Source organism: Papio anubis, unplaced genomic scaffold (assembly GCF_008728515.1).
Source record: "Papio anubis isolate 15944 unplaced genomic scaffold, Panubis1.0 scaffold397, whole genome shotgun sequence".
NCBI classification, from domain to species: Eukaryota; Metazoa; Chordata; class Mammalia; order Primates; family Cercopithecidae; genus Papio; species Papio anubis.
Window position 1 is genome coordinate 17005 of NW_022164131.1, and position 14249 is coordinate 31253.

Consider the following 14249-nt stretch of genomic DNA (forward strand, 5'->3'; position numbering starts at 1 on the left):
CTCAAAAAAAAAAAAAAAAGGAAAGAAGTTACAATATAGTTTCTAATTTACTATGTGTAAAACAAGCCAAAAGTTACAAATTATGAAAGCAGTGCAAAGCTAATGTAAGATTTCAGTTTTCTTGAATATTATGTATCTATCAGGTTGTTACTGCAGTTTCATCACTGTTTGACAATGTTGTCCTAATGGCTTTTAAGATTACAAGCTGAAACATTAAATGTCCAGTGTGATTGTACTTTAACTGCTGTTGGAAATAGTATGGGACAGCAAAGTTAGACCATTTTTACATACCCCAGCGCTGCCTCTTGTTGCCCATGCGTCATAGTCATCGGGCGAGTCTCACATTTTAAAATTTTATACATGTGGATTTTGGAGCTTCTGTTTACACTAACAGAGATAATATTTTAAACAACTGGCATATTGTAGCTCCTCAAAGATCTAATGGTTTTGAGGAATGGAAATTGGGCTGCGTTTAAATTGAAGCACTGCCACTTACTAGCTTTGTAATCTAATTTTTCAGAGTTAGTTTCTCTTTTGTAAAAGGGGCATAATTGTTTCAGAGTAGTTGTGAGGATAAAATTTTAAAATACAAGTACATAAATGCATGTGAAGTATTTATCCTAGTACCTGGACCATAGATGCCACTTCAGTAGTAATGACTGCTGTTTTTGTTGCTGAAGTGTAATTTGATTTTCCTGTTATTACTAAAAGAAGTGAAATTCGATACAGAGTGTGCATAGTATGTAATTTGTCATTATGCTGAGGACTGCCATTTCAAATATAATACTTTTATTTAAAAAATTTTTTATTTTGTATTTTTTTGAGATGGAGTCTTGCTCTGTCACCCAGGCTGGAGTGCACTGGTGCAGTCTCGGCTCACTGCAACCTCTGCCTCCTGGGTGCAAATGATTCTCCTGCCTCAGCCTCCCAAGTAGCTGGGATTACAGTTGCCCATCACCCCGCCTGGCTAATTTTTGTGTTTTTAGTAGAGAACGGGTTTCACCATGTTGGCCAGGCTGGTCTCGAGCTCCTGACCTCACGTGATCTGCCCACCTCTGCCTCCCAAAGTGTTGGGATTACAGGCGTGAGCCACGATGCCCAGCCAGAACATTCAGAACATTTTAATTTATTTATTTATTTATTTATTTTGACACAGAGTCTTGTTCTGTTGCCCAGGCTGGAGTGCTGTGTTGCAATCTTGGCTCACTGCAGCCTCCACCTCCCGGGTTCAGGTGATTCTCCTGCCTCAGCCTCCCGATTAGCTGGGATTACAGGCATGTGCCACCATGTCCGGCTAATTTTATATTTTTAGTAGAGATGGGGTTTCACTGTGTTGGCCAGGCTGGTCTCAAACTCCTTACCTCAGGTGATCCACCTACCTCAGCCTCCCAAAGTGCTAAGATTACAGGCATGAGCCGCTGTGCCCGGCCTTATTTATTTATTTTACTTTTAAGACAGTGTCACTCTGTCTCTAAGGCATGAGTGCAGTAGGGCGATCTCAGCTTACTGCAACCTCCACCTCCCCGGTTCAAGTGATTGAACCCAGTGCCTCAGCCTCCCAAGTAACTGGGATTACAGGCATGCACCACCATGCCCAGCTACTTTTTTGTATTTTGTAGTAGAGATGGGGTTTTGCTAGTTGGTCAGGCTGCTCTCGAACTCCAGGCTTCGAGTGATCTGCCCTCCCCACCCTCCCAAAGTGTTGGGTATACGGGCATGAGCTACTGCATCTGGCCTCAAAGATAATTAAATTGAATTAATTCACCACTCCTTATTAGAATAATGTGTTCTATACAGGTCATAATAAAATATAGTGGCAGGAATTCAAGATCAGTCGTGAGAAATCCTGGCTTCAGTTCTGACAGCACCATTTTCAAGTTTTAGGCAAGGTATTTAACCTCTCAGGCTCATTTTCTCTTTTGTAAAATTGTGATAATGGACCCATGTACCATCATAGGGTGCCTGGACAAATCAACTGAAATTTTTTTTAAGTGCTTTGCAAATTGTAAGGCAGTTTGTGATTATAAGGAATAAATAGCATTTGTAAATGATCTAAAGGAGTTCCCCCGAAAGTTCTCCTCTATAGGCTGTTTGGTGGTGAGTGGGTATGGGAGAGGATTTGATGTTTTGGTTTATTTTGCTTCTGAGACAGGGTCTTGCTCTTTTGCCCAGGCTGGAGTGCAGTGGTTGGTATAATTACAGCTCACTGCAGCCTTGCCCTCCTGGGTTCAAGCAATCCTGCCACCTCCTGGGTTCAAGCAGTCCTCCCACCTCAGCCTCCTGAATAGCTGGGACTACCGGCATACACCACTACACCCAGCTGTGTCTAAAAAAAAAATTTTTTTTTTTTTTGAAGAGATAGGGATCTCACTGTGTTGCCTGGGCTGGTCTCAACTCATGGACTCAAGCGCTTCTCCCACCTCAGCCTCCCAAAGTGCTGGGATTACAGACATAAGCCACTGCTTCCAGCAGGATTTGATATTTTAAAAGAGCTTTTTTTTCTCCTAAAAAGTAGCCTCTTTAAGGTTTTTGTATTATGGAACTTTCTCTAAATGTAATAGAAGAATTTAATTAGCTGGGTGTGGTGGCTCACGCCTGTTATCCCAGCACTTTGGGAGGCCAAGGTGGGTGGATCACCTAAGGTCAGGAGATCGAGACTATCTTGGCTAACACGGTGAAACCCCATCTCTACTAAAAATATAAAACATTAGCTGGGCATGGTAGCATGTGCCTGTAGTCCCAGCTACTTGGGAGGCTGAGGCAGGAGAATCGCTTGAACTCAGGAGGCAGAGGTTGCAGTGAGCTGAGATCGTGCCACTGCACTCCAGCCTGGGCAACAGAGCAAGACCCTGTCTCAAAAAAAAAAAAAAAAATTAGTAGTTTTCTTTTTCAGGAAAAGAACATCTTTAATTTTTTGTCTTTCTTAAATAGATTAATACTTTCAGATGAACAGACTTTTCTTAGTGATTGCCCTTTTAGTAACTTCTAATTTTAGACTTTAGGGCAACGTAATCAGATAGACTTGTTTTCATGTGAAATTCTCATGTACAAATTAAGTTTAGTGATAAAGAGAATGATGACAGTAATTATAAATTTATATGCAAAGCATTAATCTACAAAGGTAACAGTAAACCAGAAAGTTAAACCAAAAAGTTGTTTGCCCCAAAATGCAAACATCAACATTGTAAATAGGAAGTTAGCACAACACCAAGCGCCACACCTCATTTCTTATTTGGTTCTCACAAGCCTTCAGCTGCCAATTGAGTAAAAGAAAAATCCCCACTCCTAATCTTGTTTTTTGCATACTTGGAAGGACTAGCATAGCATTTTCCCTTTTACCACTCATTCGTGGAAATGACTTACAGTTGGGAGTAGATGACAGATAGGCGCTACCGAGGAGACTAGGGAAATGCAGATATACTAACTTTTAAAATATTTATCCCAACAGCTAAACCTCTACCCTGATTACTGAAGCTTAAACTAGGTAGTAGCACTCTCTGTGCCGGTTATAGGCAAAGGGAAAAAAGTTCATTCATTGGCCCTAGGAAAGAACATCCATTCATGTTTCAAAAGAAATGGGGAAAAAAAAAATTTTAACAGTAAAGTTCCAGAAGATGTGTTTTTTAATGACATTTCTAGTACACCAAGGATTTTTAACTAGGATTTTGTGGACTAGCCTGAAAACATAATAAACTTTTAGCATTGCCTCTGTGGAAAACTTTTTTTTTTTTAAATGTGGAAAGCGTTTTTAAAGTTCCAACTACTAGCTGGGCGCAATGGCTTAATGCCTGTAAATCCTAGCACTTTGGGAGGCCGAGGCGGGCAGATCACTTGAGGTCAGGAGTTCGAAACCAGCCTGGCCAATGTGGTGAAACTCCATCTGTCTCTACTAAAAATACAAAAATTAGCCAGGCATGGTGCCTTGTGCCTGTAATTCCAGCTACTTGGGAGGCTGAGGTAGGAGAATCTCTTGAACCCGGGAGGGGGAGGTTACAGTGAGCCAAGATTGTGCCATTGCACTCCAGCCTAGGCAACAGAGTGAGACTCTGTCTCAAGAATAAATAATTATTCTTAAAAAAAAAAAATTCTAACTACCAGTTTGCAAAGTTTTGAAGATGGGCAAAGAAGGTCTGTAGTTTGTCTGAAAGCTATTAACAGTTTTCACTTTGCCTTAATTTCTGCATGCCTTAAATCAGTTATTATGTTAAGTGGCCAGCACTCTTTATATTTAGGCTTTTGGATAAATAAATAATTAGCATAAAAGTAGTCACTGTATTTAAGGAATTTCTTCTCTATGAAGAGGCAAGGTATACTAGAGACAGAGTACAAGGCAATATGTCATCAATCACCTGATGGATTGTAAGATGAAGATTAAAGTGTGAGAATTTTTGTTTCAGAGAATGCTTGTTGAAGAGAAGAACATAGGAAAGGCTTTGTGGGAGGTACAGATCTTGTACTTAGCTATCAGGTGTCTGTGTATATATAGTCAGTAGAATGCCATTGAAAGGTATCACAACTTCTCAGATAATTGAGGATAGAAAATTCAACTGGTGTAAAGAAAAATGCATCATACATGTCAAATCAGTGAAGCTGATGGGTTCATGTGTAGGATTATGTGCACAGTGTATTTCAAACAGCATGACATAGGAAAGCTTTTTTTGTTTGGGACGGCTCTGACCAGGTGGTTTATAAGCAGTTGGCATTAGCTTTGTTAGATAGTTTGGGAGTGGAGAGTGCTATTGCAGGGTAGACTCTGAATATTTTTTGTTCTTAAAGTAATAAAATATCAGTTGTTAGCCCATTTTCCTTCTTTCACAGGTAAAAAACATGAAGCAGACGAGTTGAGTGGAGATGCTTCTGTGGAAGATGATGCTTTTATCAAGGTAAAGTGTTCATTACTCAGGTTAAGATGTTTAAGCCTAGTATTTTGCATCATGAATTTTGTGCATTGCATTGAAGAATGGTCACTGAAGTATGTAGGTTAAAGATAAAGACCTATATACTGACAATGTATAATATTGTCAATCTCATTAACTCTCATAATTGAGAAATAGAGTAAATAACTTTAATTAAATGAGATACAAAAGCTAAAAATAATAATCTCTCCAGGCCTTTAGGTAGAAAGCTGGCCAGGGAAATAGCTACAAGATAATAGATATGTATGTTAGTTCCTGGACAAGATATCACAGGGAAGGATATTGATAATTTATTTTTTATCTGCCATTGCATTTAGCTTTTATATATAATTTACAGAACTTAGAGTAATGTAGACCTCAAAATACACCGAGAAAATTGCTGAGGTGTTACTACTTGATAAAGATCAAATTAAGGGCCAGGCGCCGTGGCTCACGCCTATAATCCCAGCACTTTGGGAGGTCTAGGCGGGTGGATCACTTGAGGTCAGGAGTTCAAGACCAGCCTGGCCAACATAGTAAAACCCCATCTCTACTAAAAATACAAAAATTAGCCAGGTGTGTTGGCGTGTGCCTGTAATCCCAACTACTTGAGAGGCTGAGGCAGGAGAATTGCTTGAACCCAGGAGGTGGAGGGTGCAGTGAGCCAAGATGGTGCCAATGCACTCCAGCCTGGGCAACAGAGCAAGACTCCATCTCAAAAAAAAAAAAAAAAGAAAGAGAGAAAGAGAGAGAGATCAAATTAAGAAATTTGTTTTGCCATTTAAAGATGAATAAGCGAGGCCTTTTGGGGCCAAAAATGAGTGTGTTTCAAAACTGGCTGGCCAGAAAAATTATGGATGTAATTTTAATTGGGGTTGTGGCAGTTCTAAATACTACAGCTATAGAACAAGCTGTTTATAATTGTAGTTAGGGTTTAAATTTTTTTTTTAATTATTATTTTAATGAAAAGTGATCTGCTTATTTGTTCTTAAGTATTGTGGTATTTGCAGGAATTATTTCATGAGTATAGTTTCTCTTGAATTATGTACATTTGTGCCCCCATATATTCTGTTTCCTGGGTAAAACTAGTCCATATTGTCATCATGTCTCTTGATGTTTGTGTGTTTTACCATAGAGTCAGCTCATGTTCATTTACACACCCATCTCTCCTGCCTCCTAGCTCTCTTCACTCTCCACACTGCACATACACACACACACACACACACACACACACACACACACAGCCCTACCCCCAGAAGGTATTTTGTTGAGGAGTTAACCCTGAAAGCAGATAATTTTAGGAACTATTTGCCCAGGGATCCATGAAAATTGATGATTGCATGTCTGTAATCAGCTTGTGTTTGAGCCTTTAAGTTTTGGTATTCTGTTACCCTTATTATATATCTTCCATCAGGTTTGTTCCTTTCTTCCTATTTTTCTCCAGTTGTCTTCACCAGTAAGTGTATGATTAAGCAAACATTATCCATAAGCTGTAAAAACATTGTGACTCAGTAAAAAATCTTCTACTTTTCAAATTTGTTTCTTTCAGCTCTTCAGTTCATAAAAATGTTACAGTCATTTGAAATGTCCTAAGGAGATACATACGTCTATTCAGAAGAATAATAGTACTGTTTCTTATATGTGCTACAAAGGATGCCTTTGTGTTATTGTTAAATAAACCTGGTCATAACGTCTAGAATAACAAGGGAACTTTTTGTTTGTTCGTTTTTGTTTTTTTGAGATGGAGTCTCGCCCTGTTGCCCAGGCTGGAGTGCAGTGGTGCAATCTCAGCTCACTGCAACCTCCACCTCCCTGGTTCAAGAGAGTCTCCTGCCTCAGCCTCCTGAGTAGCTGGGATTACAGGCGTACGCCACCAGGCCCGGCTAATTTTTGTATTTTTAGTAGAGACGGGATTTCACCATGTTGGCCAGGCTGGCCTCGAACTCCTGACCTCATGATCCACCCGCCCGTCTTGGCCTCCTAAAGTGCTGGGATTACAGGCATGAGCCACCACGCCCAGCCCTAGGAGCTTTTTTAAAAATTCTGTTTAAAGATATCTTCAGTTTATTTTTGGAAGTATTAACATGTGATATATTTGATAGAAATTAAGTGAATGTATTTTTCTCATCTCCCACAGTTGATAATTTTGGAATTTATACAGTAATGGTTGGTAAATATCACCTATTGCCTAAATACCAGAATTGTATAGAAATTGCTTCTGTGAATAGGTGAGGAGATTGGTCAAAGTTGGCACCTCAGAATAGGTGAAGTTTCCTTGGTAACTTTCCTTGATCTTTCTTGCGCCTATGCTTCTGCCATAATACAGCCATGTACTCCATTTTCAACCCCTCACATTCCCCAACTCATACTGTAGTACGTTTGGTCAAACAAGAGATCCCCTGCTCTGCAAGCACTCCACATTCCAAAACAATCATATTCTTTTCTATGCCCACCTCTCGATAGAAATTTCAGTTTCCTCACCGCAATTTAGCTGTGAATGATTAGTAGTCATGCCTCTGCCTCTTTTACCTTTTAACCCAGAAGCCTTTTCTTAAATCCGCTGGATTTACCATAAGAACAGGAAAAAAGGAAGGAACCTTTATTGCTTTTACCCCTTTCTCTGCACTTAATCAGAAGAAATTGAGCAGATTGCTGATTTCATTTTCACTGAAGTACCATATATCCATAAACTTTGAAGGACAAACAGACCCAATCCCAACCTGTGTTACCCTTCCTAATTGACATTTGGCACAGTGGTAGATTTCAAAACAAATACATTTCAATTAGTTATTTGCATATTTTTCAAGAACAAGCATTGATGCAGCAGTTGGGTGTTCTTTATTATTAGAAGTAAACTTTGTTTTAATGTATAAGACTTCCAAAGTCTTTGAAGTTAAATCAACGTATGGCACATGGAGAAATCAAGCCATATTTTTTGGACAGCTCCTAGAAGGTGGCTTGGTAAATATTAAATAACTGGAATTTAGAGCATCTCTAGTAGCAGTTCAATTAGTGTGCATTTTAGTGTGAGAAATTTGAGAACTCAGATTCGTGTTTGATGATAGTGGTATTAGACCTATCTTTAAAGACACAGTTAATATATAAGGTAAAATGATTGAACTTTGGGAATATTAAAATATGATCAAATTTGACACATTTAAAGGTGTAAATTACCAAAAACATTTGGTGGATAGCCCACGCTACTTTGCCTCTAGTTGTACCAAATTTTCTTACCATTAAAAGGACTGTGAATTGGAGAATCAAGAGGCACATGAGCAAGATGGAAATGATGAACTAAAGGACTCTGAAGAATTTGGTGAAAATGAAGAAGAAAATGTGCATTCCAAGGAGTTACTCTCTGCAGAAGAAAACAAGAGAGCTCATGAATTAATAGAGGCAGAAGGAATAGAAGATATAGAAAAAGAGGACATCGAAAGTCAGGTCTTTAGCCAGTTTTTTTTAAAACATGACACAGATAAATTAAGTTTTAAATAATAAAAAGTACTTTTTTCTAGTTCAATTTGGAAGTCTCAGAATTTTTAAAAGATGTGCTACTAAAGCTACTTATAAGTCATCTAAAATCCTACCACCTTAGGCAACCTTTTAAATTTTTGCTTATTTCTTATAATATATATTTTTACATAGTTGTTACAGAGTTAAGTTGATATTCTGTATTTTCATATAACATATAATTTCATAATTTTCCCATAATTTATTAGACTGCTTTCTACAATTCTAATATACTCCTTTAATTTTGGACATTTTAAGTTTTAAGGCTTTTTCCCTACTCCACGATGAATGAATGTACCAATTTCATTCTGGCATTGCCAGCATTACTTGGTGGTAGGGTTTTTTCCCCTTTCTGCTACCTTAGCAAGTATAAAAGGTTACTTTAATTTACATTTCTTTGGTTATATCAAGGGTGGGGAATTACTTATGAAAGTTTAATTTTAAAGTAGATAATATTTCCAAATATTTTCTTTGAAATAGACCATTTGTCCTGCTTTGAAGTATGTTAGTACATTTTAAGAAAGTCAGTGGGTTAAGGAGTCAGTGCTGTTAGTATTCATGCTTAAAACACTTCACTTCTACCTACCTAATAAATGAGGGGCTCAAGAGAAATGTTTCTAATTCTCTAGCGACATGGCTAACTTTTTTTTGGCATAAAATATAGTCTGAATATTAAGCATTGATTTAGTACCCATGGTATCATAGACATTATACAGAAAACAAGGCAAATGATAATCAGGTATAAGCATAAAAGCATTCTCATGTTACCCAGATATTTTGTAAAGCAAAGCTATTGTATACCCTTTTACATAGGAAATTGAAGCTCAAGAAGGTGAAGATGATACCTTTCTAACAGCCCAAGTAAGTTTACATTTAGTCCTATGAATTTGATATTGTGGGTGGAAGGGCTTGGAAAAGGAATCTTATTTTGACTTCATAATTCTTTAATTCATGTAACTGTCTTAAATTTAATACTGAGTTATTTACGTGACATACACAAAGTACTTAAAACTATTGGCAAGGCCGAGGTGGGTGGATCACGAGGTCAGGAGATCGAGACCATCCTGGCTAACACAGTGAAACCCTGTCTCTACTAAAAATACAAAAAATTAGCTGGGCGTGATGGTGGGCACCTGTAGTCCCAGCTACTCAGGTGGCTGAAGCAGGAGAATGGCGTGAACCCGGGAGGCGGAGCTTGCAGTGAGCCGAGATCGCACCACTGCACTCCAGCCTGGGCAACAGAGTGAGACTCTGTCTCAAAAAAAAACAAAAACAAACAAACAAAAAGATCGGCAGCTGAAATTTCTGTTGCCAGAAAGATAATTGGAGTTATTATGAGTTTCCTATCATTTTCAGAATTTTAGAAAAAAGTCCATCCTTTCTGTAAAACCTAACTCTGGTTACTAGTCTTTTGAGAAGTCTACATTCTTCTTGATTTTTTTCTTGTCACTTGATGTAAAATAAGTCTTTTAAAAGTATAAATATCCTTTTCAAAGCTTTATTTAAAATTTTGTTAATTTAACACTCCTGTAACAGGCATAGTCTAAAAATGATTAAAAATTTCTAGAAATTTACTTGGGGGGTGTGTGTATTGCAAATGACTGCACTTCAATGTGTAATAACGTGTTGCTGCTAATGTGATACACATAGTGGACTTTTTAAAGTGACTTACAGATGTTATAAGCAGACATCTGCAGATCAATTTCTGCATAAAAAATTATCCTTTGTCTTTTTCTCATATCTGTAACTAAAGAACCCTTTGTTTTTGTGTCCTCTTAATTTCATTTTAATTTTTAATCTTATAAAAACCAGAGAGGGTTTGGTGGTTTTGATCCGAGTTGGTTTTCATCTGATAAATAAATGCACGCATCCCCGGCGAAGGGAGTCAGTGCCCATTGGCATGTATTAGCTCTAGAATTACCACAGTTATCCAAGTAGGAGAGGATCGTGTCCTATTTAAATGGTGTACTTTCAAATAGAGATATGGGTTCCTTTGTTTACTAGATTCAGAAAAAATAGTCATCAGGTCAGTTATTTCCTCTGGGTAGTATTTCCTAGAAGAGTACTTGGGCCTTGTATTCATGGACTACTTATTGATGGCCCCTGCATGCTTTCTTTCCTGCAGTGCTCTTGCCTTTGAAATGCTAGTGAGCCACAGATGCTTCTGAGGCTATATATTGCCTCTCTGTGTGTTGCAGTAGAGGAGAAGTTGCATTTTGGAGAAAAATTGCATTTCTGGGAGAAATGTTGCTGATCATTTGGAATATTCAGAAAGGAAATATTAGAATGGTGAAAGTCTGTAAGGCTGTCCCTAAGTACATTGATTTCCTGGTGATAAAGAATCTATGAGGGGCTGGGCGCTGTGGCTCATGCCTGTAATCGCAGCACTTTGGGACGCCGAGGCAGGTGGATCACAAGGTCAGGAGTTTGAGACCAGCCTGACCAATATGGTGAAACCTGGTCTCTACTAAAAATACAAAAAATTAGCCAGGCCTGGTGTTGGACACCTGTAGTTCCAGTTACTTGGGAGGCTGAGGCAGGAGAATGGCTTGAACCTGGGAGGCAGAGATTGCAGTGAGCCGAGATCGTGCCACTGCACTCCAGCCTGGGCAACAGACCGAGACTTGTCTTGAAAAAAAAAAAGAATCTATGAGGAAAATTAACTCTTAAATCGAGAGAGTACCTTTTCTAGATTACTGATTTGCAAAAAGGGGAAGTTGAGGTCTTTATATTATTTGGCAGCTGGATATTAGCTTCTGTCAAGGATCACTCCTATAGTTGTCCACTGTGTGAGTTGTATGAAGGCATCATATCTAAGGATACCCACTTAAATAATAAACTTCATTACAAACATTTTTTAAATGGATGGAAATATATCTGAAGGAAGAACAGTTATGTATTTCTTATCGGGGAGCAAGATTCGCCATATTGTATCAAAAGATGAGGTTACATTTTTAGAGAAGTTTTCTTTAAAATGACCTTTTTCCTCTTTCTAAATAATGTCTCGTGGAACATCTAGAAACATAAATGTATCTAGGTTCCATATGATCTAATGCATCTAAACATGCTTACTGAGTCTATTACTATGTGCATTCAGGGATACTTCTTAGTGTAACCATCACCCAGCTTCAGCTGTTTTCAGTTAATGGCCAGTCTTATTTTCCTCTATGCTTCTGTTTACTTTCTCCCTTCTGCATTATTTTGAAACAAATCCAAACATATTTCCCTTGAAAAATTTCAGTATGTATCTCTAAAAGAGAATTCTTATTTTTTATATTAGCACTCCTAAAATAAAAATTTTAATATTATGAAATATACAGTTAGGATTCAAATGTTCAATTTTTCTATAGGTTTTTTTTTTTTCATTATGTCTTGTTTAAATCCAGATACCAGTAAGATCTGTATGTTGTGATTGATTGAAATGTTTTAGGAGGTTTTCCCTTCCATCTGTTTTCCTCTTACTATTTTGTTGAAAAAAGCAACTTGCTTATCCCACAGAGCAAGGGTTAGCAAAAACAGGCATCTCATGTAGTTTGCCAGTCGCCACTGTAGAGCTTCCAAGGCCTGGATTTTGCTGATTACATTCCTGTGGTGGTCAACATGTTCCTTTGTTTATTGTATTTTTTTTGTAAATTGTTAAGTTGGTTGTAGCATCTAGAGGCTTGCTCTCAGATTCAGCGTTAACACCCCACCCCAGCACACACATAGCCGCCTCGTAGGTATAGTACTGTGTTCTGCTATTTGGATGCACATAATATCTGGTTGTCTTTTTGTGATGGTACCAATCATTGATGATTCATACCCAAGTAGGGGTTGCAAAGGGATGCTATTCTAATTCTGTCATTTCTTCTGTATATATTGGAATGTTTCTAGAAAGAGAAACTTCCGCTTATTTACTATTTGGTTACCCTGTGGTATCATTTACACAGGAAAGCCAGGATATATGTTTGATTCTTTCATTTTTATTTACCAATTTTCAGAATATTGAGCTGGTTCACTGGCATCTCTGACAGTGGCCAGTTCTTAATTTTTTCTTTTTTCCTCTTTAGATTCATTTCAAACTCATGGATTTGTATATATGTAATGTATTTTGGTCCATCACAGTTGTTATCCTTAATGCTTGCGTTGTTCCATGTAGTGAGAGCCTCATCAAGTTGCCTCTTGAGTCCTTTCAGCATGATCCTAGTAGACTTTGATTGATTCCTTGCTTGATGGTATGTAAAGATGTGCCATTTCCTGCTCTAGAACTATAATTAGGCATTTCTTCTTTATAGTGGTAAATGGTATTTCAAGACAACAATCTAGGTGGTGGAGGTGTTCACTGCTACTGAGTTGTTCATTGTTTCTAGGTCTTTTCAATGTACAATGCTAGAGAAAATGTTGGAGTTGTTTTCTTTGTTTTTGCTTATTTTTACTTTTAAGATAAAACAGACCTTCAATTCATATGGTACTTCCAAGATAACCATTTACTTTATCTTACGGTACACATACAACAACTTTAGAATGATTATACCAACACTACCACCAATGCAGTTACTGAAAGTAATTTAAGATTTTTTTAGACATATTTTTCGCAAGGATGTTTCCCTCTGGGGATGAACAAATCACCGTATTTTAAGTTCTTTCCATTCTGTATGGTTGTATCACCCACTGATACATATCTAGGTTGATTTGTTTCATTTATTTTCAGTATTTAGGTATTGCTTTTGAAAGTTTAGTCTGGGTGGGCTGTGGTGGCTCATGCCTGTAATCACAGCACTTTGGAAGGTTGAGATAGAAGGATTGCTTAAGGCCAGGAGTTCAAGACCAGCCTGGGCTACATAGTAAGACTTTGTCTCTACAAAAAAAAAAAAAAACAAAATTAAAATAGCTGGGTGTGGTGGTCCATGCCTGTAGTCCCAGCTACTCAGGAGGCTGAGGCTGGAAGATCACTTGACTGCAGGAGGTCAAGGCTGCAGTGAGCCAAGATCATGCCACTATACTCCAACCCGGTCAATAGAGCAAGACCTTATCTCAAAAAAACATTAGAAAATTTAATCTGGCTGGATGCAGTGGCTCATGCCTGTAATCTCAGTTCTTTGGGAGACTTAGGCGGGCTGATCACTTGGCTCAAGAGTTTGAGACCAGCTTGGGAAACAAGGCAAACCCCCATCACTACAAAAAATACAAAAGTTAGCTGGGTGTGGTGGCGCACACCTGTGGTCCTAGCTACTCAGGAGGTAGATTGAGGTGGAAGGATTGCTTGAGCCCAGGAGGTTGAGGCTGCAGTGACCTGTGATTGTGCCACTGCACTCCATCATGAGCGACAGAGAAAACTCTGTCTCAAAAAAAAAAAAAGAAAAAGAAAAAGAAATTATATATGTATATGTATATACACACACATATGTGCAGCATATTTATATAGGGATTTGTCTATTTCAAGAGCCAGTCCTCAGGCTTTGACTTGAAGCTGAAATCTTTAGGCATTAGCCTCTAGGAAGTTATACTAGGTGGACTTTGGTTCCGATTCTACTTCTATTAGTTAATTACAATATTGTGATTGTGGCAGGTTCTCTATTAGTCAATTTATATGTCTATAAAATGAATATTATAATTCTTACTCAGTTGATACAGGGATTAATCATAGATTCTGATGTAGTATATGTGCAATTAGTGGTCATTTGTAGTGTCGTTTTACTAGCTTGAACATACTGCTTACTTGAGAAATTTCTGGAGCTTTTTCTCTAAAATCTTGTTTGCTAATGCTTTAAATTTTTTTTTTTTTTTTTTTTTTTGAGACCGGGTCTTGCTCTGTCGCCCAGGCTGGAGTGTGGTGATGCAATCTCCCCTCACTGCAGCCTTGAC

The 14249-nt window shown here is 38.1% G+C and overlaps 1 protein-coding gene across 11 annotated transcripts in view; it reads left to right on the forward strand.

Moving 5' to 3' along the window:
• LOC116273149 (SAFB-like transcription modulator) overlaps positions 1-14249 on the forward strand; it is a 55760-nt gene that overhangs the window by 12670 nt on the left and 28841 nt on the right. For 5 of the 11 annotated variants that reach the window (XM_031662102.1, XM_031662104.1, XM_031662103.1 and 2 more), the window contains exons 3-5: positions 4819-4883; positions 8139-8336; positions 9219-9266. In XM_031662102.1, coding sequence (XP_031517962.1) covers positions 4819-4883; positions 8139-8336; positions 9219-9266 — 311 coding nt within the window. The remainder of the gene's footprint in view (positions 1-4818; positions 4884-8138; positions 8337-9218; positions 9267-14249) is intronic. The other 6 variants (XM_031662105.1, XM_031662108.1, XM_031662110.1 and 3 more) reach the window with 2 other exon arrangements.